A 27,796-nucleotide genomic window follows, 5' to 3' on the forward strand; every position below is an offset into this window, starting at 1 on the left:
CTGGTCATGGCAGTGGACTAAATTAAATTAAGATCCACCTTCCAAAGTCAATCCCAAGGTGTAAATGAATGAATCATGCCAATGCGGTCTGTTTAAAACACCGTGCACAGAGGACGCAACACTGAGAGTGATGTTTTCAGTATTGCCCCGTAGGCTTAGAACATCGCTGCTTTTAACGAATGGGCCATTGCACCAGACAGAGTTAACTCTGTCAACTCACATCATGCCTAGAATGTAAATACAATGAAAAACAACAATTTGTATGACTGAAAAAGATGGGGATACATTAAATCTGAAGTAACTGTCACTGCCTTATTATTGGCATACAAATCACTCTAAAATGGGCTTTGAATTGTCTTTACGGAATAGTTTGTCATCTTAGGAAAGCTGTTTCTGTGTGTCTGTGCCAAGCTAAGCATACAGATTTGTGTATAAATCATCTCCCAGTGAGTGTACTTCTCAAAATGTCAACCTATTTCTTTAATGACACAAAGCATGAGCAGTTTTATGCTAGATTAATAAATCAGATCATCATTAAAATCCTCATAATTTCTAACCTGAGTTGGGCTGTTTGTTCTTGCCAGGTCGCGCCGATTCCTGGCCATCTTCTGACTGAACTTCCAACAAATAGGAGCTACGGGCCTCACGATCAAACACAGCTTCTGTGTAGATGATGCCAAGTTTTGGGGCTATGCGGAACAGATGGTGGTCGCCACTGCTGTCACTCAGCAGAGAGTAAGTTATCTGTGGAGCGCAGGTAATTTGAAAGTTAAGGCACAGTATTCTTTTAAGCAATAACCTGCAGAAATAGCCGCAATTAAAGGCGCTGTAGCCGTAAATGTCAGGAGGTCTTTATCATATTCCCAGAGACTGTCTTTTCATTACAAACAAAATTAGATCGATACTCTGTACCCCACCTATGCTGTCACACAGGTCAGTCACTCACCTGTGATGGCACAGTATCCAATACCACCTCGACAACTCTGGAATAAAAGCTTCCGCACTGGTGTGATGTTATTAACTCCTTCTAGCATAACATGGATGTTTTAGCGAAGAAAAGTATAGTCTATAGGTGGTTGAAAATCTCTTCATTGTTTTATACCCGCACAACATGAAGACAAATAATAGATAACCACAAACCTCTCCATTGAGACCCAAGTCTTTGTCATTGGCAGACACTTGGAGAACCAAAGTCCCTAGCTGGGCTCCTTCTGTTACTGAGGCCTCGTAGATGGAGGATGTGAAAAATGGCACATTGTCATTGACATCTGAGGAGAGAAGAGAGATTTGGTAGCAAATTGATGTGTTTATTTCCAGATCGTAAATAGGGAATAAATATTCACAGCTGTAGCCCCTGCAAATGCAGCCATTAAAGATTTAAAGGTTTGATTTTCTGAAGAAAAAAACATGAGAACAACACTGTGTTCTGAAGCTGCTGCCTTAAACATTCTGGATGTTGGACTACTTTACCTGCAGATGAACTCAACATTATACGTCACACCTAAAAGATAATGAAATGATCCTTTTGCTATTTGATGTCACACTTCAGACATATAAATCAGTTTTGTGTTTGACATATATTGCAAAAGAAGAACAAACAAAGCCTCATATAAATGTGTTATATATATATTTAGAATCAGAAATTATATTTAGAATAGAAATTTGTATCATTACATTTTCAACCCTATGATACTGTCATTAGATGGCATTCTGACAGTTCATTTAATAAACCAGCAGGTAATTATCACTCGCTACACTAAATTACATGCTAAATATATATAATAAAACTGACCTGTAACATTGACATAAACTGTAGTGAAAGCTGCAAGAGGCACCGCCGCCACGTTCTGTGCTCGAACCCGGAGAGAGAAGACGGGTGTGGTCTCGTAGTCCAGCGGCTCGGACACCAGAATGGACGCAGAGCTGTCTTCGCGGTTGGGTGAGAGGTAGAAACGAACTGGCATATTGGTTTCGGGGACCATGCCATCCTCCAGGTTATATGTCACCCTCGGATCACCCAGCTGAGAGGTCGCCTTGATGGTCTGAATAGGATGAGGAGTTAGATCATGATTTTGCTTGGCTAAAAGCCTGGATTCAGTTAGAGTTTTGGAAGACCGATGCAAAAAAAAGCAGAAAACAACCCTGAGCTGCTCTTGGTCCACTCCTTCAGTGAATCTGTTTCCCAGTGTAAACCCATGTGGCTGACTGACTAAACCCAAATGATGTCATAGGTGGACAGTAAAGGAATACTTCAACATTTTGGGGAAATTCGCTCATTTGCTTTCTTGCCGAAAGTGAGATGAGAATATAACTACCGCACCATGAGATGCCAGGAGACAGTCAGCTTAGCTTATGTTCACGCTCATGTCTCTGCGGCTCAGTAAGGCTAGAGCAGGGAGGCATATCAGCTTAGCTTAGCTTAGCATAAAGACTGGAAAGAGGGCAAAACAGACTGGCATAACAAACAACATGCTATTTGTGAGCTCTAGAGCTGCTGGTAGCCATATTTTAAAAGTTTGGACGGAGCCAGACTAGCTGTTTCTCCCTGCTTCCAGTCTTTATGCTGAGTTATGCTAACTGACTGCCGGATATAGCTCCGTAATTAACGTCCAGGCATGATAGGTCAGACCGCATTTGTGGTTTGTAGTATTAAAGAAGCATCACTTATGTCAAAAATGTATTAGAATTATTGCAATAATTGATAATCTGTTAAGAAACAGAGTAGGATGAGAGTCAAACCTTTTTTTCTGAGGACTGAAATAACCTCTTATCTCGAGGTGAAAGGGATTTGTTCGCTCTCCAGACTGACAGCTATTTATTCTTCAAATCAAATGAGACATTTTGAATTAATTTAATAAGCCTGGACTCATGAATCTTGCTTAGCACATGCAATCCAATGTCAGCTTTCTCCAAAAGCATCAAACTAAGACACGTTTTCAGATTTTTGCAGTGCACTGACAAGCTTTCAAAGGTGTATTTTGAGCACAATGAGAACAGTGTCTGAATAACACTCAGCCTGTGCACTAATCCAGGGGGGTAAGCAAACAAGCATTCAGCTGGTTCAATTACAGCAACTCAAAATGGCAAAGATCAAGAGACCAGCTCAACATCATACGTGCAGTTAGTATACAGTATACTTTGGATCAAAGTTACACGTACCACTAGTGGTGTGTCCCTGGCGGCGTTTTCAGGGATGACGACGCTGTAGCTCTCCTTCTCCCACTGTGGAGGCTGGTTCTTCACGTTGGTGATGGTGACCGCCAGCTCCACAGAAGTGTTTCGTTCCCCCCCGTCAGTCGCTATGATGTCCCGCGTGATATACGTTCTCTGCAAAAGTTGAGTCACTAAAAGTAGCATCATGACATTTACAACTGAAACAATTAGCTGATTTACACATTATTAATGAGAAACTATTTGACGAACTATCAAACGAGCCCCAGCTCTAATTCTAGTATGATTAATACAACTGACTGACTGCTTAACGTCTATGACAACACAATAGATGTGTAAAATATAACAAAGCATAGTGAAATTAAGTAATAAAATTCACAAATATCTCTTAAATCTGAGTAACATAGTTGTGTCTTCAGCATGCTCTGCAGCAGTGGTTTGTGGGGAACTACAGACAGCAATAACCACTAATGGTGCGGAGCGGGGTGTTTAAATAGACCTCTCTATAATGTGAATAAGTGTGTAGCTGATGCTCAGAGTGATCAGCTCACGATCAGCTGATGGGCAGTAATGACTTCAAGCTCCTGCCTGTACTTGTTGCATAAACTCCATTTAGGAAATCATTTCATTAGCTTAAGAACAACAGAGGCAGCAGTGTGAGCCTTACAAAAATGCATTAAGCTAAAATCCAGGTTGCACAAAAGATCTTCTACTTTACTAATTCTGCTATAATTGAACCGTTATGAAATAAGGGAGTACATTTGACTGAGGGACTGTATTTCATTACAGTGGACACTGCAGGGAAAGCAAAAAAAAATTCCTTAAGAGGTCATTAGAGTATTTTATTCTGTTGATCTAAATTAGACAATGGGTAACATCAACATTACACTCACACCAGAGTGAACCACTGAAAAAAACACTGTAAAGATCCACTAAAGGGCCTCTTTTTACCCACACAAGGACATTTAATTCTAACCACTCACAGTAAAAGATAATGCAAGTCATGTATACCACTTTGTTAATGAAAAATTGCTTGTATAAGAATTCAGTTGTTAAGATGTAATGTTTCAGCCATCAGCGGCATTATTCTATCAATGCAAATCGTGACATAGCCACTCTATTATTGTGTTCCAGATAAAAAGAAATCTCTCTTAACTATAGAAATTTCTTTATATATTTCTTGGACCATCCAATTATTATTTGTGAATAAGTACAACTCTTTTCCAAAGCTTGATGATACCAGAGAAAAAAGATAGCATTCTGTGATGTCCAACATGGACCCAGCAGCTGCTGCGTTTACAACAAATGAATGACTGACTGACTTTGTGGTAATGTCCAAAAGAGGTTTAAAATTCAATTTGCAGTAATAGTGTCAGATATGCACCAGAAATTATCCAGGAAATATTCAGGGTACGGTCACAGCAACCTTTTCCATCTTCTCCACTTCATTGTCTGTGGAGCTGCGCTGTACGGTATGGAGAGGCTGGCTCTGGCTATACTCTCTCAGGACATGAGAATAATCACTGTAGTTCAAAACCCTGTCTCCTTCATATTCCGCTAAAGTGGATTGGGAACAGTACTGCACACTTTACTCTGAAGAGTGGTGTGAAATATGGCCTTAATACTTATTCACTGTAATCAGAAACTGTGATGACCAAATCAAAAGAGAACAAAGTATCAGATCAGCTGAGACATTTAACATTTAATGAACTGCTTTTACAATCTGAGTTACAGCGAAAAAGATTGCGGGATGATTCAGACAGCTTCTGAAACCACTTTCAAATATGCAACAGCTTTGTTCAGCGAGGTTTTGGGCTTAACACTTTGAATTTTGTATGAAGTCAGTGGCAAGATTCCCAGAGACTTCTAACACCACTGCACTAACAAGCATGTTAAATAAAAAATATCCGAGGCTCTATAGTGCTTTTGCAAGTTTCTAGCCAAAGAACAACTTTTGAATAAGTGAAAGAGGAGAACAGGAAGAAGAGCGCTGATAGGCTAGAAAACATCAAAGTCTACAACACGCCTATCAGAAATGTGCTACATCACTGACACGGTATACCACTTGCAGTACATCAATAAGTTAAAAAACATTAACCAGTAAAGGACAACTCGCTAATCTTCATAGCTAGTTTTCATGTTTCATGTATATCTATATGACTAAAATAATTCATCTTTTAACTTCATCCTGCACTTTCAATTCTCTCAAAATACAAGACTCGTCTCAAGCTGCTGCAGGCCGTCAGTCTCCTTATCAAAGCCTCAGATGATGAACTGAAAGGCCTTGAATCTCTTATATCAAAGCCAGAGTATTTAAGATGGACAACGAGTCTTGGTTTGTAATAATTAGCTTCTTAAAAACCTGTGCCCTACACTTAAAATCAGCATGTCGGTTTTTTTTTGACAGCCACGTCTACAGGTTTGAGGATGTATATGCACATTTAAAGGCGAGTGTTTAATAACAATAGTAGTGGAAATAGACAGAACTAGTCATCAAATATAACCACAGGAATCTCAAGTTGGTAAAACCTATTTATAATAATTTGTTTAGCTTGAATTAGTCTCGCTCCATCTTCTTTCTCTGGGGTCTTTCCACATGCATCACTTCTGCGAGTACACATAGCCCAGATTGGGAGTAGCAGAAAGAGGCACTTGGATGTGGCTTATTCATTAACTCTGTTGACACAGACCCTCAGGCCGCTATGTGATACAGACTATGTGTGTGTGTGTGTGTGTGTGTGTGTGTGTGTGTGTGTGTCTGCTGGCTGACAGAGAGCCTGCTAATAACTGCTGACTGACCTGTGATATGGGTTGGTTAACATAGACCCATCCAGTGACAGGGTTGACCCGCAGGTACTCGGGCTGCTCCAGGGACATGGAGTAAGTGATAGCTGCATTAGTTCCAAAGTCGTCATCGTGAGCTGCCACGCGAAGGAAACTGGTACCGACCAAAGTGTCTTCTCTCAGAAAGTCTGCAGGGGATAGAAATAATGTCAACGAGAGTAGAAACGTACAAGGCTTTTGGCAAAGGTCAAGCATGAGGCTTTGTGATTACGACGTTGGGACATGGTTATTATGTAAAACTAATTTAGGTTATTATCAAGTTTTTTTTTGTATATTTCCAATTTTTACACAGAGATGGAATGGTATTTCACCTCTCCCCCCCCCATAAATAATACCCAATGTGGAGGCTTATTTACTGCATCCGCATTCTAAAACACATCCTCAATTAACCTCAGTCTCTTTACCTCAGCGTTTTTTAAGGTTCTTGTTATGCAGCTCTAACAATATTGATTTTTTTTTTTCTTACAGTTGTACCAGCATTTATATTGTTTTCATTACTTACACTCATAGCGCAAATTCTCAAACTTGGGGCTGTTATCATTCTGGTCCAGTATTTGGACAGTGAGCTGACAGATGCCGATGAGCGGCTCCTCCGCCCAATCAGTGGCCGTTACTGTAATTGAATACTCTCTCTGCCGCTCCCTGTCGAACCGTCTGGCTGTCACAATCGCTCCTGTGAATACAGAACAAAACCCCCGCCAAACACACATGAATGCATTTAAATTCATCCACCCATTGAAAAATTCTCCAATTCACCTATCAGTGGATGCAGCCATCCATCCATCAATCTTACCATCCATGCGTCTATCTATAAATCTAACCATCCGCACATAAATCAAGAAAACAAGTAAACAATTGTACATTTCTCTGAGTAAGGCGAGCATCCCTTTCAAGTGCAGTGACTTTGCTATTAAATCTTGAGATTAGGAAAATAGAACAGAAGCCTCAAAGAGAATGACAGAATAACGTGTTGACTCCACGTGTCAGGACTTCAGAACAGCTTTCCTTTCATTATGTGTAGAGTCATTTTTATAACACCATGCTTGACCAGATTAAACAAAATGATCGACAGACAGGTTTTGGCATTTGACTCATTTTCTTGGGAATAGCAACTGGAATTATACAAACATTTCCTCTCCTGGAACGTTGCATTAGAGATGTCAATTACCATTAACATGCAGCACTGCCTATCTACAGTGAACTCAGTGCTCTAATTAAGACTTGTTTCAGCCCAGACAATCCGTGACCGCTCTACCTGTGTCTGGATGAATTCTGAAGGCAGGCATGGTGCTGTCTCGGTGCATTAAGCCATATTTGACTTTTCCATTTGCTCCCTCATCTGCATCCACCGCATGCACTTGCAACACAAAAGTCCCCGTTGGCTGGTTCTCCAGCACTGAAGCCTGCTCACGATATTGCTGGCACTGAGATAGAGAGAGGGAGGGGGGGAGAAAGAAGGAGAGACACAAAAAAATAAAAAAAACAATTCTCAAATATGAGAATAGAAGATGAGATATTCTACATAAATGAGAATACAGGGATCAAAGAAAATAAACTCATTAAGTAGAAGGTCACTACGCACACATAGGGATGTACTGTGCATGAAAAACAATATGGACGTTATAGATACAATAGCCCACATCTAAGGAAATAAAAACACTTGAGCTGATTTCTTTTGAAGAGCCAGCAGTGAACAGCTTTGTCTAAACCAGGCATTCAATCCATTCCCCTCATGAACATATGCCCCAGATAAAGAGCTGCTCTCTGGAGTCTTTCTTTTGAAATCATATATAAATGCTAGCTACTCTTTCAACAGAATGACCATGAAAAATGAAAAACAATAGGCGAGGAGGAGCTTGAGCGAAACAGAGGGAGGGAGATGGATCAAAGGATGTGAGCGAGCGATAGAAAGAAGAATAATGCAAGGGTTCATGGGACGTGATGGCACAGACAGTGTGGCCTGTAGGTAGCTATTCGTAATAATCACATAATATCAAACATAAGGTCATTCCAGCCCAGATGGATTCTGAGGCGTAACTTGATATTTAAAACACATCAAGTTGCCAAGACTTCCAGCACACCCGAAAGACCTCAGGAGAGTAAGTCTTCTGCCGAAGTTCAAGTCATTCCTAATTAAGGAGTAAGTTAATTAAACAGGTAAAGTATATTGTGATGATATTGCACTTTTTTTTCACAAATTAATTGAAATCCCAATGGAGCGCCTAAAGATAGAGTGGCTGTGCAGGCTAATCAGAACTCCTGGGAAAACAGAGCGAAGAGAGACGGAGGCCAGGGAAATGAGAACGCCGGGGCAAAAAAAGAAAAGCTGGAGAGTGGGATGAGGAGAGGGAGGAAGGAGTGATCAACAGAGGAATAACTGAAGTGCACCGCGAGGATGAGACACAGGCAGATAAGAGAAGAATGGAGCAATATTGTGAAGGCATATTCTTTGAATTGAGGCAAAACAACTGACTGTCACCTGTTACAAAGGCTTCAGGTTGACATCAACAACAACAGCAACAGCGACAACAATGCTGTAAAGGAATTGTTCGATATTTTGGAAAATAATGCTTGTTTTGTCACAGACACCTTCATGTTCCCAGTCTTTATGGTAGGCAATCTTACCATTTAACTCTCAGCAAGAAAGCAAATACGTGTATTTTCAAAAAAACAATACCCTTAAAACTAACTGAAAATGAATTAAAGGGAAATCCTGGTCTTTTTTCAACCTCGTGCTGCCTCTGCACTAACCTCCCTTTTAAACCTCACCTCCTCAAATACAGGTTTGTTGTTGTTGACGTCGTCAACTCCAACGATGATTCGTGCGGTGGAGACGAGAGGGTGTGGGCCGCCTGATGCATTGTCATCTGTGGCCGTTACATTCAGGACGTACTCCAGGCCTTGAAGCTTGGGCAGGGGAGTGGAGCGGAGACGAATCAACCCTACAAAGACCACAGGCCCATTAAATTACACATTATAAAACATGGTCCCTCCTTACGCATTAAGCACAACCGTTCCATTAGTCATTAAGCAGGATGTTATTGCCACTGTGGCCTTGCACGGTGAGGAATGTGCTATCAATAAAAACACAGCAGAAAGAGCGTACTGCAATGTTGTTGTTCTACAAATCGGGGGCGAGATAGCGACTGGTGGAAAAATTCACATCAGAAGTCCACAAAAAGGTAAAAATCTGACTAAACCCAAAAACCCAATTTCACAGTGGTGATTTCATCACATTGCTAATCTAATAATTTCATGCTCTCCCCTAAAGATGCCCATCCAGCTCACGCACGTGAGCAAAAACATAAAGTTGTAAGTGACTTGGGTTAGAAGTTAACCAGGCTCAGCAGATGCCTATTAGCTATCCCCCCCCCCTCCTGTCTGCTTTCATGTAAAAGTCAAGATAAAAGGTGGGATAAAAGAATACAGCATCTGAGTCAACATCTTTCTCGTCAACAGTAATACAAAAACATCAGAGGTTGCAGGACGAACAAGCAGCCTGTGATGTGGGGGGAAGTCATTGAAGTGAGAGCATCGGGAGATTTTTTATTCTCTCGCTGTGTTTCTATTCATCTCTTTCTTGATTAAAGACAACACAGCGTGCTGAGACACACAGATGCGAGTGCCTGGCTTCCTTCTCTCCCAATTTACTTGTGATCCTGGCTGCCCACAGAGCAGAGAAGGGTCCTAGCTCCTAATGACAATGCGTGACGTTGACAGCACTGCACCACTAGGTTAAAATAAGCGAAGTGTGGGATGTACACGGTAATTCTCCCGGCTTAAATGTCAACCTTGTTTACAAATGCGACATGAGCACTAGCGGCTATTCAATGAGCCAGCACTCTTCGCATATACGGTAAGTAGGAAGGAGTATAGTGGTTTTCCTGCACCTAAAGGATATCAGCCGTAGCATTTTCTATCTCTGAGGATACACAGAAAGGGTGGAGAGGAATATAAAAAGATGACACAAAAGAAAGAGGAGCTGACAGAGCGCAGCCTGAAGATTGTGAGCTATGATAGAGCAGTTGTTGTGAAATTGAATTGAAAGGGTTGGGTGACAAATGTCACAGTGATTGCCACTGGTTTCGGATCAAAGGGTAAATAAAAAAGATAAACTGTGCTGTCACCAATGCTAGAAAGCTCAGAAACATTCCTCTCTGTATCCGCAAAAAAAAAAAAAAGAAGTGTGTAAATTTCCCATATAATGTCATCCTTTATATATATGTCTCCAATCACAGAAAGAAAGGCATTCATATTGAAATTACAGCTTTTAATATCAACTTTCAATATATTTCCACATTGACTTTAAAAGTACAGGGCGTTCATTGCCCACCGCTGTAGCAGGAATGCATTAGAGGAAATCGAATGTGTGATTTGATGGAAAGCCTGTCAATTAGAACGAGAGCTTGCAAATGTGAAGCCTCGTTGGAAAAAATCACCTTTCTGGCTGTCAATGACGAAGTTTCCTTCTTCGTTTCCTGCTGTTATGGAGTAGATTATGCCATCGCCATCTGGGTCTTTGGCTAGAACTGTGGCGACGAGGGTGTTGGGCCCCGCGTCCTCGGATACAAACGTTCGATACCTGCAAAGTGGGAACTCAAGCTTTACAAGTGCAAGAAAGTGAGAGCACGCACATGGAAGTCACCAGTCAATGATAGAAACACACACAGACACGAGGTACAAGTCATTTACACAGTCCACAGCATCAGCAGGCTGATTAGACTTATGGTTGTGGCTTTTGCTTGTCACGATGATTTAACCTGTCCTTTTAGCTGGCCAGACTACAGACAAATGATGATGTCTACTGGGATGGTGAAGTCATTGGAGAAATGGGGCTTCCACATACCCGGCCCACTGTGGGCCATTTGATCCAGTGCCTTTTAAAATGTCAAAAGTGATTTGCTCTGTGGAGCTGGGCAGCGAGATGCCCAGCGCGACACAGGAGACCTGATATACCACTGTGGTACAAAGCACGATGGGGTGGAGATGAACTGCGTGACATGGAGGATGAGGAGATGAAAAGAAATGGAAAACAGAGCAGAGGGGAGAGGGGGGCAAGTGACAAGAAAGACAGCTGGCACTGAGATGACAAGGTAAAGTGATAAACGGGACTGAGAGGGAAGAGAGATGAGCGGAAGGAACGAGGTAGTCTGATAGACATGGAGGGGATTTGGATACACTTTAAGAGGGGGCGGCGTTCTCACAGAGTTTGAGTTGATTCCTCAGCAGAACTCATCTCTGTGAGATTTTGTGCTGTATCCTCTTCTAATGTGTGTGTGTGTGTGTAAGTATGTGTGTTGTGGGCTGGGCGTCAGTGTCTGTAGTGAGAAGTCAGAGGTGATTGATGGTTTACAGAAGAACGCTGATGGGTGATTCATCTCCGCCAGCTGCGGCAGTCTCCGTGGCAACATGAGTGACCTGTAATCTGTCACCCGGCTCAGAGGCCACCTCGCCGCAGTTCTCTGGGAGGAGACATATACACTCCCTTGGCTTTTCTTTCTGAAGTATCTCCCTTCATCTCACTGAACTGGGAAGTTGTACTCAGACGGAGGAAGCCCGCCTGTCCATCTGCTGGCCTGCACGTCGGGCTATTTGCATTTTCACAGGCTCTCTGTCTGTCCGTCGCTCCCTTTTATCCTCTCTATAACTCATGCAGATGACAACTCAGAGGTCATGCCAGGAAACGTTGGCCTGTCCACTCACATGTCGGAGTATCTCAATAAGTCTGACTCGAAGTACATTTCATAAACATCGTATCCATCAGTCCACCTCTACATGTCTGTCTTTTGCTGTTTTCGTCCACTCGGGTCCTCTTCTGCCCTCACAGTGCTTATCTACATCTCAGCATGCCACAGTATGACGAAACGTCCAACACACTCTGGCTGGCAAAATGCCTGCTTTCCTAACTATCTGCTGGTCTGGCAAGAGAATTTGTCTGACTGCCGACAGGCTTCTCTGTTTATCTGCATATCTGACTGGCTGTCTCCTGTCTACTCGCTGAGCATGTTTTGGTATTCTCCTCTCGCTCGCCCTGCAACCATGTTTCAGTGTTTTTCTCCCCAGTTTTTATGTTTGTCTGCTTACATCTGCACCTCTTTGCCCGCCTGTTTGGCTCTGTGTCTAGCCACCCACCGAGACAGACACCTGACAATGCAACAAGAGCGAGTAACAGAGGTAGGCAACAGTCTTCTGTGAAGGTCATTGAAACATGACTGACAGCACGAGTGGCTTACTCTTTTTGGGGGAAATAAATGCAGTGGAGCCACAGTGACAGTTACTGCCCACCCACTCGTACAGCTTTGCCAAGAAGGTGGTCGAGGACACACTGGATTGCATCCGAATGTCAGTTTACTGCGTACATTTGGAGAAGGCCAAAAATAAACCCCAGCGAACGCCATCTGAATGCTACGATTTTACTGGAATACTGAACAAGAGACATTTTCAGCAAAGCCCAAGAAAATGCTAAGAAAGTAACAATGTCACACTGTGTTTGTGGTTAATGTGTGAGGATTGAATAACAGGTTGTTTTGATGCCAGATGGCTGTGATTAACACGGCAAGTAAAAAACATCAACTTTGTCTTAACGGCGGTGCTTTTACTACAGCGCAGTGAATGCAAGTTGGCCACTATTCATAGCAATGCACGCAGTATCAAATATTGTTGCGTTGAATAGCCTGAAGTAAGGCAAGTCTGTGATGTCTAATGTAACAACCTATTATATATATCTGTGGTGCAACCGTGTCAAAGAGCAGAGCTTCGATGTTATGAGCAGTGATCAGCTAGTGGATCAGAGACAAAGCAGTGCCAGCAGCAGGAACATTTTTTTTAAACTTGTCATCTTGGTGACAAACTTTGATCTTTGCAGCTGAACTTTGGCCAAATTGTTGCTGTTAGGTTTTGGACCACAGTAACAAAGCATACACCAAAACAAATGAAGTGAAAGGTGCCTCGAAAAGAAAGTTATTGTGCTATCTGAATCAACAATCACAAAGACACATACACTGTATACTTTTTATAATAGCTTATTGATCCACTCATAGCACCTTTGTCTTGGCCTTGCACTTTTTTATTCCAATATATATTCTTCCAGATGCTATGTTTTGAGCCCTCAATAAGTTGGAACTAATATCAATAGCTACATCAATATCAGCTTTTTCTTATAGGTCACATCTTGGTCATGCTTTTATTTGTTGTCTGAAAGGCAGAATAAACTGCAAACAGGACAAATGATGGACAGGTATTTGATAAGTGGTAAAGCTCCTCACACAGGCTGGGAGAATTCAGGGGCCTCATCGTTGATGTTTGCCATCCTCACACGGACCGTGGCAGTCCCAGAGTGAGGCTCGTCCCCGCTGTCCGTCGCCATCACCACAAATTCATACAGATGGTTAGGCCTCTCATAGTCCAGCCGGCCAGCTGGGAAAACAGTCCCATGGGGCGAAATGCTGAAGTCTGGGCTCAGGGTGTAATAGGTCAGCTCAGCGTTTAACCCCGAGTCACAGTCCGTGGCCAACACTGGCGGGAGGGAAGACATCACACAAGGACCATCAATTTACAGTTAATCGAAATGAGCTGATGAGATGGCATCAGCTGATGACTATGTTGACATCTCTGGTGATCATTATCTCTTCATGGCTTTGCAAAACATGTAATAGATCATAAGCTCTGACAGCTACAATTACGAGCACGCAAACTGCACTGTGCCCCTTCCATCATTTGCAAAAATGAGCTTAATAAAAACATCAAAAAGACCTAATGAAATGAACCAGATGTTTTTTTTCTTCTGCAGGGAGTGTTTGGAAATGATTATGTTCTGAGGTAATTACACAGAAATACTTAGAATGTGTGATGGGATTACAGCCACATACATTGACAGCCTTGGTTGCAGTGCTACTTTGAGTTTGCTGTTTGGTGAATTTCACCTAAACTCACGATTTCATAAGATAAGATAAGACAATCCTTTATTAGTCCCGCAGTGGGGAAATTTACAGGATCACAGCAGCAAAGTGGACAGTGCACACAAGTTACAGAGTAAAAGTAATAAACAGTGAAGAATATCAACTAAGTAAGAATAGACAGTACAGCCCCTCTACAGTAGGGTCTCTAGCTCATACCGCTTGCATGTTGCATATTCTTTTGATGTGTTCATTTCCTCCGTGTCAAGCATCAGCACCAGCAGCCAATGCTTCATTCTTTCCTCAATGTTTTGTTGTAGCTCAAGACTGGCAATTTACTATATACTCTTTGCATAGTGTGTATAATGTGACAGGCTGATTAAATGTTAAAGAATTAAAGCAGTAAATTTCCCTTAAACCTCACTGTCACAAGTGCTTTTAACTTGAGATTATTTATATATTCTCCTCCTCAGTGGATAACGTGTAAGTGATAGCCTCATTGTGAAGTATTCATCTGTTTTCTTTGCCCAATAGAATGCAAGCTGATGGGGTAATGGGGATTTCACTCTCTTGGTGCTTCAAAACGTTGACATTTCATTAGTGAGCGTGCAGTCCAGCAGATTGCGAAATTAACTTGTTTTCTTTCTTTCTTTCAGGTTTTTTTTGCCCCTTTGATCTGAGTTGTTTGGGGCATTCTGGGCTTTGGTCAGGGGCAGTTTTATTGAAATACAAACTCACACATTTTCATGATGCATCAGCCAGTCTATTCGTAACAAAATGATCAAACTTTCCCGTAGGTAGCTCTTTCAGAAGACTCCATGTCTTCACTCACTCTCCCTTTGATCTTTCCTCTGCGGAGTTCTTCCTGTTGTATTGGATGTTTTATTTTTTGTTGATGCATTGGTTTTATTGGGTACCATTCTCTCCTTCTGCTGGCTCTGCATCGCCAACAATTTCTATTGCTCCAGGCTGTGTATTCGAATGATTTAAGATTAAATTAGTTACATTTTTCTTCCCGAGAATCCACTAGAAACAATTGCCCAGCCAGAGATTCTCACAAATCCCTTATGTTAGTCCATGGGGGACTGAAGTCCCACAGGTGCAGGAACAGTTGACAAGAACTAAACAGTCAACATGGTGAAATCCTGAACAATGGGGCATTTCTTTACTTTTTCTGAACTTAATTTTTTCCTTGAGTCCCTGTTAATTTGCGGGTAAAGTATAAGTGAATGTAGGACATTCTTAAACCCTGTTGAGGTACTTGTTTATGTAAGGCTGTAGCTTAATAAAGGGATCTTAAAGGTACTGCATCTAAAAACAGAAACCTCAAGAGTGCAATCAGAAGTGTAATTTTTTCAAACAGCAAATTAGAAAAAGGGGATAGTCACAGTGGCAAAACATATTTGTTAGAAGCACAAGTTACATTATAAGGAACATTATGAAACAGAAGCTGAATCTAAATAATTTTACAGTCAATTTCTACTCTTCCCTCGGCCAGAACGTTTCTTCATTGGTGTGTGTTTTTACAAAACATCTCTGCTCAAGTTGAGCAGTGGCAAAGGCAAGACATTCGCCTTCAGCCTCATAATTGATAATTATAAGGTAGCCTCATGCAGTAACAGATAAATGGGCATGCCATCATTCATACAGTACATAATTAATCAAAACAAATGTCTACTGTCTGTGTAGCAGCTAGATTAGCTCAGTATTACTGAGCCTATATGGGCACAGATCTGAAAGATCTATTAGTTTCCTTCAGTATGGAAAAATGGAAGCATTATGGGTCAATAAGCTGAAACAATGACTCAAGGTCTGAAATGCAGCGTTAGCTTTCTCCCACAATATATCTGGGTTTTTTTTTCTGCAGATAAAGTCAGTTTTTGGATAGTTTCTCTCTCCACTTCAAACAGAAACAGATGGATGTGAAATACGGTGTCAGAGGAGTCTCACCCTGCAGCAGGGACGTTGCCGTGGTTACAGTCTCGGGGACTCCATCCACACTGTAGATGGATTGGAGGAACTCTGGGACACAATCATTCTCATCCGTTATCAACACCTGAACCTGATTAGTGCCAGTGTGATGGTTTAGAAAGAGAGGAGAGGAGTAGACAGAAGAAGATCGGGAGAGGAGGGGAGGGGAGAAAAAAACAGACAAAATCAGAGTAGAAGAATACAGAATTAGCTTCTCTTTAATAACCCTCACATCCAGGAGACAACCATAGGAAATTCCCTGAACAGGAGGCTGACCGCAAAGCTTTATCTAAATTGCATTTCATAGTTTCTCAAGTTGCCAGTTCAACAAATCCTTTATCTTCCACTTCATGATTTTTCTGAGTCAAAAATAGAAACTTTTTGAGCATGTGTGTTTTCTCCACAAAGGCCCTCAGCCGACTAGCCCCCCCCCCCGCCCCAACAAGCTCCCTGTCACCACTATGTGTAAAGTGTGAAGTGACAGCTGAGTAATAGTCCTGAAATAGCTGTGATAGGTTTTCCTAGTCTCCATCTTCTACCCCACAACATGCAGCTGATCAGAGGGAGATTTTTTTGCCTGCCGAATCTGTGGTACGAAGTGAGTGCCTGACATGATAATTGGGTAACAAAATCTTTGAATTAATAATTCAGATGATCCTGAATTCATGAATAGTTTATCTAGAAATATTCGTTTGCGAATGAGGTTTTCGGATTATGGGTTCTTATGCCAAGTGCCTCAGAGTGTGTGCTACATTTTCCTCAGTTCATCTCCAGATCACACTCTCAACAACGAGCACTTACTGTGATATAAAGAAAAAAGGGTGAAACAAACTGTAGGAAAAAAAACACTTAGGCCCTTTGGTTGACTTGCTAACATTTCAAAAACCACTCAGCCATGCAATTCCTGCAGACAGAAACAAACTCTGCTGCTTCTCTTCTGTGGTTATCGCCAAGTAGTGTGATGTCAATAGGTCAGCGCTGAAATCAGATCATTGCCGTTAATGCAGACTTGTCAGCCGCATAACATTTAGGTGAAAACGGGTCTGTCTGAGAGCTTTGAGAAAGTCCAGTGAGAGAGCACAGTGCAGCAAATCTCAGCAGGAAAGCATATTTTGTATTTCAGTTTACTTCAGCAGTTAGAGTAAATGCTTGTGCGAGAGATGCAATAATAATACATCACAGTAGACCTCAGCTTTGGGCTTAGTTGACCTGAGTGCATGAACTCGTATGTGACTCATGCTCGCCGCCTGTATCATTCTCGAATAAACTAACCTCTGTGGCAGTGCTGAGGCTGCCTGGCTCTTCGCTAGCTCGCACCATCAGCAGGTAGCGTCGCTGGTCACTCTCGTAGTCTAGCGTCCTGGTCAGACTGATCTCCCCCGTCTCCTGTCTGATGCTGAAAAGGCTACTGGGATTGATCAGCAGGCTGTAGCTGATTGGCTGCTGCTGGAAGGAAATGGCAAACACCACCACGAAGCTGCAGAACACAGAAAAATGATTTAAAAAAGGAAAGGAGAAACAGTCTTTATTATTCAATTTCAGTTGCGTACATGCTGGATTAAAATCGAAATCCTCTTTTCCTCTACATCAGCACAGAGCTGTAATGAAATAAACTACTGTATGGCCCATTGACTATGTGCTATAAACACAGTCAATCAGTACTTGTCAGTTCTGTGTAATAACGTCACGTTATTATGCAGATATCCATGTTTCTTTTTACGGTTTAGAGAGTTTGCGTTGCCCTAATGGTGTGAGATGATGATATGTCAATTCATGCTTGAGTGCAGTGGTGTGACCAAATGAATATTCATCAGCATGAGTCTTAACAGGTATAGCATTTGGAAATCAACATGTAAGACAAGAGTGTGTATTTCTGCATGTCTGCATTAGTTATTATAAGACCTGTTTTTGCGGAGACATTTATGCATGCATTTTCAATTTCAATTGTGGAAGATGAAGGGTATTATACAGTGGTGTAAAACTGTCCCTTTGTAAGTGAATCAGTATGCTTTCATGCATGCATCCCCACTACTTTTCAGCAATTCAAAGATATAAGGTACACTGACAATACAATTTTTTATATTGCTCTGCCTTATTGTGTTCTTCGGTATCAGGCAATTATACCTATTGAGGCAACAATAAAGAATCCGACAAACAGCGTTTGTCGATAACCACAAGGGGATAGGCCAAATGTGAATAAAAGCCCCAGCATAACTGTTTAGCTACAAGGAAAGACATCAAAAGATATCACATTACTGCAATTTATACTGAAAAGGCCAAGGCCAAATACCGACACACAATGTTGGAAATAACATACAATTAAATCCATATATACTATATATATATATATATATATATATATATACACACAGTATATACTGTATATAGCTGCCCTAATTCATCATCCCTGTTTACGTATGTGTGAGTGAATGTTAACACATGCAGTACTCACGGCTGTCCTTCAGGCGTGTTCTCTGGTATGGAGATGGCGTAGCTAGTATTGGTGAACTGTGGCGCTCTGGCTCCTGCCACTACAGAGATCATGGCAGGGGCACTGCGGCTGCCCAAGCCGTCAAGGGCCACAACGCTTAACAAGTACTCTCTATCGCTCTGAAGCACCAACCCTGTGGTCACCACCTGGCCCGTCTTCTTGTCCACTGCAAAGCAGCCGTCACCACCTAGAGGGAAATGCAATGACTTCATTTTCAAGAGCTGGATCCAAACCAATCCGATACTGCTGGCTTGAATACTAACTCGGAAATGTTACCCAAATGGCAATTCGAAATGGGTGATTCAGTCTAGCTGGGTTTGCTGAGTTAAGGCTCACAACACATAAAGATTTTTTTTTTTTTTTTTTTATACTTATGGTGTGATTCATGTTCAAATTGCAGTTCTAATGCAATCTTTCTGTGCAATTATTTTATGTGTCAAAACATCTTAAGAGTCTGGACATATAAATGAACAATCTAACTCAGACACTGAGTACATAGAGGCAAGGTAACACAAGGCTCTACTATTACACAAAACCCAATGGATCAGGATATTGATTGCAGCTTTATTAAAAGGACTTTAATTGCTACTTTGTATTCAGGCAGTATGGTGGACGTTCAATAGTGACTATAAGCTGAATTTACATTTACATGTATTCATTTGGCAGGCGCCAAAGCGGTGTACAAATGAGGTGTTATCCAACAGACAATAGATTGAGAGAAGCCTGTGAGAATAATTTCCTCAACACTCAGCTCCATGTGTCACCTGACACAAGGAATGGTAGCAGTCGTCGTTGCTCATTTGTAGATCGCAGCGAATGAGAAGGTTCATAAACCGGATTGACAGGAAAACAATCAACAACCACTTTGTTGGAGCTCAGAGCTCCCAGCCTCCCACCTCTTAGTCTGACCTCTCACCTCCATGCTCATAGCTCCCTCCTCTCACCTCCCGCTACACAGCTCCCTCCTCCCTCCTACCTCCTTACAGATACCCCCTCTCCCCTATCTGTTCACAGCTCCCTCCTTACATCTACTTCCTCAAAACTCCCTCCTCCAACCTCCCTCCTTACAGCTCCTCCCTCTCCTTTATCTACTCACAGCTCCCTCCTCTCACCTCCCTCGCCCCTCCCTCCTCTCACCCACCTCCTCAAAGCTCCCTCCTTACAGCTCCTTTCTCCCTCCTCTCACCTCCTTCTTCTCTCTTCCTTCCTCTCACCTCCCTCCTCACAGCTCCCCCTCTCTCCTATCTCCCCACAGCTCCCTCCTTACAGCACCCTCCTCTCCGCTGTCTCCTCACAGCTCCCTCCTTACAGCACCCTCCTTACACCTCCTTTCTCTCTCTCCTCTCCTCTCCTCTATCTCCTCATAGCTCCCTCCATACAGCACCCTCCTTAGACCTCCTTTCTCTCTCTCCTCTCCTCTATCTCCTCATAGCTCCCTCCTTACAGCACCCTCCTTACACCTCCTTTCTCTCTCTCCTCTCCTCTCCTCTATCTCCTCATAGCTCCCTCCTTACAGCTCCCTCGTCCTTCCTCTCACGTATCTCCTTATGGCTCCCTCCATTCACCTCCCTCCTTTCACCTCTTTCCTCACAATTTCCTAATTTTACCTCCCTCTTTACACCTCCCTCCTCACCCCTATCTCCTCATAGCTCCCTCCTTACAGTTCTCTCATCCTTCCTCTCACCTATCTCCTTACAGTTCCCTCATCCTTCCTCTCACCTATCTCCTTACAGTTCCCTCATCCTTCCTCTCACCTGTCTCCTTACAGCTCCCTCCATTCGCCTCCCTCCATACATATCCCTCCTCTCACCTCTCTCCTAACATCTCCCTCTTCTCACCTCCCTCCTTACAGCTCCTTCCTCTCACCTACCAACCGAATAACATATATTTTGAGGCAACCAAAAATGCAATTAACTTTCATGAGCTACAAATACTTGAAACTAGCCAATGAGACCATAAATCAATGTTTACAACGTTTACTGAGGAAATAAATCAAATGAAAAGTAGAGTCATTTTCTCATAGACATCTATACAGTGAAGACGAGAAAGGACCAGCGCTTGTCAGATAAGACCTGATATTTCTGATGTTATAAAGTGCATGTGACAGATGAAACGTTCTCAGTGAAAGTAGATCACGATGCCTAGATTTCTTGCAGACTTTGTTGGGGCATCTGAGACGGAGCTGGGCTTTATACTAATGCTGTGCTAAACCGAAGAACTTGGTCGGATCATCAGGAGTTCAGTCTTAGAGAGTTGAAGGTGACGTTCCTTCATCCATCTTGAGGTATCACTGAGGCATGCTGAGGGAAGGACAGATATCTCTAGGTATCATCAGGACAGCAGTGGTAAGTGAAACCATGAGAGCAGATAGTTGGACCTATGGTGGTGTATGTGAAGAGAAGGGGACCAAACACCTTTTCTTGCGGTATACCAGTCTATCCTTGAGGACTAAAGGGCATGATGAATGCACTTCTTCTACTTCCAAATGTTCAAATTATTTTGAAATATTCTTAATGTAATAAAGAGAACCGTGATTCACTATTTGTTTACCTTCCCAAGGCTTGCTATGCAGATGATGCAATTTGTATGCACATAGCTCTTCTACTCAAGCCATGTCTCTATTGAAGTATGCCTTTAACATTCTTCAGACATTTCTACATTACTTCAAACGTGTACTGAATGAAAGATAAATATCGCTCTCATCACTACACAAGAATGTAGGCTGGTCCTCACTAGCAACCAGTGGTGGGCCGTCAGGGCCTGCAAGGCCTTCTCTGCTGGCCTAAACAGAATCACAAAGTTATATCTATTTTATAATTTAAAATTTTTTCATAAATACACTACATGTATTATAATTTATAAAAATATTTTCCCATTATCTTATTTTCTCATTGCACAGCTACTGTCTTCCTCAGTTGCTCTGCTTCCAGTGCAGCTTGTTTTAAGTAGAGCTTTTATCCAATCAGATTTCACCTCTGTGTTTCTAGGTAAGAACAGAGCCAGAGGCCTGCAGACTCACAAGTGCATCCAGTGCAGTTTAAGTGAATGGGGACGATATTGTTGATTGTCATAGTCTTCAACCAATCAGATCTTTAGTTTGACATGTTGGGCGTATTCTTTGACGTAGCGGAGCCTGCTAGCTGGCCTATAAGTATGTCAGCATTAACGGGCAGCTCAGTTTCCAGGTGCAGCTCTGCAGTGAGGTGCAGCGTGTGCTGTGATTGGTCAGTGGGCGAGCACGTGACTATTGTGAACTGAAACTTAACTTGCCAGCAGAGCTTAGTTGGAGGAGTAAGAGTTCAAATTGAAAGATATGGAAGAAATTATAACATTCTTAGGGTTTTGCTTGGTGTAGATTATTTATTTTTGACCGGCTGTGTTTCTCCGTGTGTCTCTGTTGCAAAAGCGATCTTGATCTTACTAGATCTTAAAGATTAAATGAAGGTTATGGAAATATTTTTGAAATTTCATATCAATGTTTGGTGGCTAACCTTCTCTAAAACCTTCACAAATATAAAGTTTCATTTTCTTTAAAAAGCTGGGCACTGTAGTTTTTTCATTCCGTTACTCAAACAGGAGTATATAGTGCATTTTTTACATTTTACTGTTCTGCAGTTTGACAGTTGGTGGCAGTAACGCACCAACAAATGTAAAATGCGCCAAAGGCAATGTAGAAGAAGACTGCAAGCAAGCAAAAGTGGATGTAAATAATGTATCATTTTAAATATTAAAAATTGGCTTTGCAAATGTTTTAGAAGGAGGGAAATGCATTCAACCCAAGGACCACAAGTTTGTTGTGGTGAGATACATTGAATGTAAACATAACTTTTGTTTGTTCACAAGAACACTCCACAGGGCGCCTTTCAAATAAAAGATCTTCTTTTTCCTTCACTGTTAAATATAAATAAAATGGGACCAGACAGACTGACCTCGCTCATCAAAAGGCCAGCTCTTATCCTCTCAGGGTCTTAAAAGTTAAGCGCAGCATAAGAGGGTTAAATAAATACATTTGTTGAAATTTGGTCTACTTTGAAGGGAAACTATTCAGTTTTCTCAAGCCTCACTGATTGCAAAAATGTTAGCATGGTCATATAGACCATAGGTACCTTGTTGTTGTAATTGTAGTTTAATGCACATAAGAAGAGTTGAGCAATAGCTTAATGTGAGTCAAAGGGAAGTTTGTAATGTTTTGTAAAACCCCACTGGCAAGATTAGCACATCCCCCCTCCAATCTCTGACAGACCAACAAGCCTTTATCCCTTCAACCACCAGGGGGTCTACTACTCTGGCAGACTTCCAACAGCCCACTGTGTGTGTGAGTTCATGCTCGCGTGATTATGTGTGTGTGTATGAAACAGAAAGAAGCAGACAGACAGACAACAGTGCATGATAAGTGTATAAACAAAAGTGTGAAGTCCTCTGGCTGTGTGCCTATGTGTGTGTGTGTGTGTGTGTGTGTGTGTGTGTGTGTGTGTGTGTGTGTGTGTGTGTGTAGAAGAGAGAGAGACAGGGATGGAGATACAGAGACAGAGAGACAGAGAAACTAATGGACACCTAAAAAGTGTATGAATGCATGAATGAATGTGTGAACGCCTGTGGCTGTCTGCTGTGCTGGTGTTTGAGTTGTATTAATTTCCAAGGCTCCATAGCTCTGCCAACCTATGCTTACAACAACACAGCCTGTTTTAATACCACTTCTCATACATCTCATGTGTGTGTGGGTGTAAACAGCAGAAAGCTTACCATCAGACAGAAAGTATTCCACCTCTCCGCTTTTGCCCTCATCCCCATCTTGAGCCTGGAGCTGGTAGACAAACGTTCTCGCGGGGGCCTCAGGGGACACTACAGCCAGGTAAGGGTACGGCTTCATATTCCACTCAGGGACGTTGTCATTGACATCAGTGATCCTCAGCTTCACCTTGTTCAGGTACCAGTCCGGGCCTGGGGGATTGTGCAGAGATAGTGACGAAACTGTGGTTACTGAAAGTGACAGCTGTCATGTAACTGCGTGTGTGGAGGGGAGACAAGCAGCCAGGGGAATCCGAAGCACCGACAAGCAGCGATTCAACTGAGGGTACAGGTATGTGAGATATAAATCCTCTCCGGTATATAGTAAAACACGATGCTGCTCGTTGAGCATAAAGCTCATCATTAAAAATATGTTTGGGTAGGAGCGCTTCCTGGTTTGAGGGGCTCTTTGGATAAAGATACAGGTAGACAAAAAATTACAAAAAAAACCTCCAAGGCACTCTCCTTCAAAGCTTGGGTCGGCACAATTGGAGAAACCAGCAACAGTAAGCCAGATTTTGAAAGCATCCAACCGAAAAACCCAGCCCAGTGCTGCCTGCTCTTTTCTAACGAAGTAGCTAGCAGCACATCTAGCAGGTCAATTGAAATGACTGGGTGGGCTTATTACAGTCCTGCAACAGCCACAGATACCAGATTTTGTTTAAACTGCTGTTGTCAGAGCAATTGATTTCGTGATTGCTTTCGGGTAGTAAAAATAATTTCAACAAGTATAAAAAAAGGTTTCTAAAATACATTACCTCTCCCGGCTTTAAACAATTAGAATGCCTTTATTGTCATGGCATATTGCCTTTTTGGCTCCCTGACAAAGGCTTGATGCTGAACACATGTTTAAAGGGCCAGTGTAAGATTTAGTGGCATCTGGCAGTGAGATTGCAGATTACAACCAACTTAATACCCCTCCGTCCACCCCTCCCTTTCCAAGCATGTCGGAGATCTATGGTGGCCTTCACGTAGTGTAAAAACACATCTACTGGCCCCTCTGTAGGGCCAGATTTTGGTTCATCTGTTCTGGGCTACTCTCGATACATGGCTTGTGCAACATGACGGGCTCTATGAAGAGGACCCACTCCTTGTGTAGATATGAAGGGCTCATTTTAAGGTATGAAAAATACAACGATTCTTACTTTTAGGTGATTATAAACTATAAAAATAGAATTACTATACTCCATGTCTGCTAATAGATCCCCCTAAATCCTAACACACATGACCTTTAAAAGACAGTGCCTCTGCGTTTTCTTGGTATTTTTAAAAAACCAAGTCATTCTAGTATCTGCAATGGGAAACTGATACCAAGACCGTCTTGAGTCAGCTTCAGAGTTTTGGTCAAAGCAAATCACCACACTATCCTGGCAATTTACCCGCTATCTTTCCATTTCCTTTTGCTTCACCATATCTGCCAGGTTGTTAGTGTATCTCAGGAGTGCTGTTTGGGCCCATGGTGGAGGCTGGTGGACGTGACGTCATCCATCCATTCTCCATCAGGACTCCCATTCAGGAATCCAGACATCCAGGTTCCCATGGGAGAGAGAGCCTCAGCCACAATCTCATCTACCAAGTCTGTGTAAAGCTACCTTGATCTTCCCACAGGGGCCAAGGGATGATGCCTCATGGCTGCAGGCATTTTGTCGCCTGCACACTGCCTCACTGGAGTGAATGAGAAGATTCCAAGACTCCAATTACCTACTCGCTCACCCTGAGTCTGGGCAGACTGCAAGAGTGCAAGGAGCAGCCGTGTACAACTGCGTTGCCGTATCTGTGACAAGAGCGTAGCGTGCCTTTTGCTGGAACTGACGGTAGTGGATCGTTATCTTCATTAAATACAATGACATAATCTGTAAACAACATGCACAAAAAAAACTCCTGACATTGTCACAGGCCCAATCTAGGGCACGTTTTGGGCAAACTCTATTCCTGCAAAGTGGGGCAAGTCACAGAATTGTGAGCTAAGACACGCTATCTGCAGATATTGGCTGTGTTCTTGTGTCAACGTGGCATGAAGGAATGTCAGAAGAGCTGCCAACCAGTTCAGCATAGACTGCGATCCACAAAGGCCATCTGCCTTACCCCTGAGAGGAAGAACCCCCTGCCAGGACAAACACGTATATAAACACAATTGCAGACATTTGACATACAGGCAAGTCATCCCGTCACAACCAGCTTGCACACTTGATGCAGCTTGATGTCTCTTTCCATCTTCCCGTCTCTCTCTCTCTCTCTCTCTCTCTCTCTCTCTCTCTCTCTCTCTCTCGCTCTCTCTCTCACACACACACAAACACATAGCAGTGCACACTTACGCAGAGAGGTGAGTTACCTAAGGGCTAAAAGTAACTATGGATTTCAAATCCCATTATGTAAAAGCTCTCCTGTGTGTGACCACAGGCTATATATGTACTTTTTAATCCAAGATAAAAGTAGGAGTTTGCCGTGCATCCTTTCACTAGCTGAGGGCCGACATAACCGGTGTGCTGTCGCTTTACAAAACAGTTCCACCTTGTCGGTTTCACTAATATTCTGTGAGATGGTGTGTCTTTAAAGTCGATTGAAGCCTATAATAGAAAACCATATATTGGTAATGAGCGGTACAGGCATGCAGCAAATGGTATAAAGTCCTCAAACTGTATGAATTGCTACAATTAATCTTTTACAGCACCTACAGTAGTCTTCGCTCAGATTAGTTGGAAAGCAGAAAATAGATGCTGAGATCACAATTTCTATTTCAACTGGCTTACAGTTAAGATGTATTTTGATGGAAAATACAATGTGTTGCACTACAGACTAGCTCTGGAGTGTTCACAGCTGAAACACAATAGCTATAAAGTGTGTGACAGCTCCTAAAAGGATTGTTAGAGGGATAATAACAGAGGGAGGATGGAGCAAGAGGAGAGAATTAATCTAGCTTTCTGCTCAGGCTTTAAAGTTGCTCTGCGCAGAGAAAAGTTCTGAATCGGATCTGACGATAGTTCGTTTTGGATAAATAGCCACTGTATCGTGGGGGCAGAGAGACTAATCAATGCTCAGATGCTATCTGCTTAAAATGTCGCCAGCGGCAGTTCATGCAATTTAAGCCAGATCATCCTGCCCTGTAAGACGTAACAATCCTTTCGTGATGAATAATGAGGAAGGATAAAGATTCTTTTTGCAAAATAAAGGGCTTTAAAAGGCACTTAATCAAAAATAAATCAGAGCTCCAGCACTTAACATTTAGTTGACTGTCAAATCTTTGCGGGGAGCAGTGCAAGACACATTTCTTGCCTCCTGCTTGTTGGTGTCTTTCCAAACCGTGTCTCTGCGGTAATGGTGGTGATGATTTTACAAGGCTCCATCTAATTAGCTCGTTACAGAGAGACTAATCAGAGCCAAGGCAGATAATTAGAGCCTATCAGCTCTGGAATGATAAATGAAGAACGTACTAGTGTGGAAGTGTATGCGTGTGTGTTTGCGAGGTGAGAGATCGCTTGTGTGCACGGGCAAGCGAGAGTGCACGCTCTATGTTCTCAGGCTGCAAACGTGTGCGATTTCTCTCTGATCTGGTGAGTTAAGAGGGAGTGGCTGTGAGCGATGCCCCATGAGCACCAAACCGACACAACCTGCCCCGCCTGACCGAGACAAAAGATGTGATCAAATAACCGGGCGAGAAGGCAGAAGGCTCACAGGCTCCACTGGAGTCAAATATGCTTTCTGCTCGCTCAGTGTGATGAAAAGCCGGTCTATACTGTACGCCAACAATCCCATAAGTATAAGCGCATCTGGTGGATGACTAACACAACAATGTATTGCAAAAAAGTGGATGACAGGGACTGCACTGTGTGTGTTTGGCCACGGCTCAGTGACGACAGTGAGTGTGGTGTGTTGCATGTGTGTGCACGCGAGTTGTGCGTGAGTGTGTGTTCTACATTACTGCAAGCCTGCCTGTTGATGTTTCCTGCTGTTAATCCTCTCCTTGGGTAGTTGCTATATAAAGCTGCTAAGTGGCTTGCCGGTATGAAAAAAAAAGAAGTTGTCTCAAGTGCTTCTGTGCACACATGTACACTGCCCACAGTGCAGAGACACTGAGTGTGTGTGTGGGAAGGGGATGAGAGGAAACAGAGTGAAGGAGAGAGGCACAGACACAGAAACACAAATATCTACAGAGGGAGAGAAAGAGACAGAGAGGAGGAAAAGGCAGGCAGCGTGGAGGATGGAGTATTGTGTGATGCTAAGCAATAAAATAACATTACGCGAGAGGAGAGCACAAGGGAAGCACAACAAACAGCGTAAAACAACAAAAGATGCTGGGAGCATCCATGTTTGGAATGAGAACATACAGAAGCAGAGCGCCGACCACAAGAGGAGAAAATTAAGATAAAGAACATACAGTGAAATTAATATCAGAGGGCTTTCTTATGGACCCATTGTTCCTCCTACGTCCAATGAGGGAGGAAATTAAGATACAAATATTTCTGTGTGGAATTAAACAAATTGCGTCTGCAAGCATAAATATCAATGGCCCGTGCGAGACATGGAATTTCAGTGGTGCTTTTCTGGCAGCGAGTGAATGGAAAGTGAAAATCAGCTCAATGGGGGTGTAATAAGGTACATTAACTGAGTGTTTTCAGTGTTAAGGAGGCTCTATTCT

The 27,796-nt window shown here is 42.5% G+C and overlaps 1 protein-coding gene across 1 annotated transcript in view; it reads right to left on the reverse strand.

The window, feature by feature from the left end:
* The window catches only part of LOC116388389 (neural-cadherin-like), a 77,678-nt gene that overhangs the window by 30,814 nt on the left and 19,068 nt on the right, over nucleotides 1-27,796 (reverse strand). Inside the window, exons 2-15 of the mRNA XM_031856185.1 lie at nucleotides 23,116-23,313; nucleotides 18,334-18,559; nucleotides 17,154-17,358; nucleotides 15,861-15,972; nucleotides 13,281-13,530; nucleotides 10,455-10,597; nucleotides 8,785-8,957; nucleotides 7,271-7,439; nucleotides 6,518-6,688; nucleotides 5,971-6,143; nucleotides 3,160-3,327; nucleotides 1,793-2,042; nucleotides 1,141-1,268; nucleotides 558-744 (exon numbers count right to left, since the gene is read on the reverse strand). Of these exons, the coding sequence (XP_031712045.1) occupies nucleotides 558-744; nucleotides 1,141-1,268; nucleotides 1,793-2,042; nucleotides 3,160-3,327; nucleotides 5,971-6,143; nucleotides 6,518-6,688; nucleotides 7,271-7,439; nucleotides 8,785-8,957; nucleotides 10,455-10,597; nucleotides 13,281-13,530; nucleotides 15,861-15,972; nucleotides 17,154-17,358; nucleotides 18,334-18,559; nucleotides 23,116-23,313 (2,553 nt within the window). The remainder of the gene's footprint in view (nucleotides 1-557; nucleotides 745-1,140; nucleotides 1,269-1,792; nucleotides 2,043-3,159; nucleotides 3,328-5,970; nucleotides 6,144-6,517; nucleotides 6,689-7,270; nucleotides 7,440-8,784; nucleotides 8,958-10,454; nucleotides 10,598-13,280; nucleotides 13,531-15,860; nucleotides 15,973-17,153; nucleotides 17,359-18,333; nucleotides 18,560-23,115; nucleotides 23,314-27,796) is intronic.

This window comes from Anarrhichthys ocellatus, unplaced genomic scaffold (genome assembly GCF_004355925.1).
Source record: "Anarrhichthys ocellatus isolate YVR2014 unplaced genomic scaffold, GSC_Weel_1.0 scaffold2, whole genome shotgun sequence".
Classification (NCBI taxonomy): Eukaryota; Metazoa; Chordata; class Actinopteri; order Perciformes; family Anarhichadidae; genus Anarrhichthys; species Anarrhichthys ocellatus.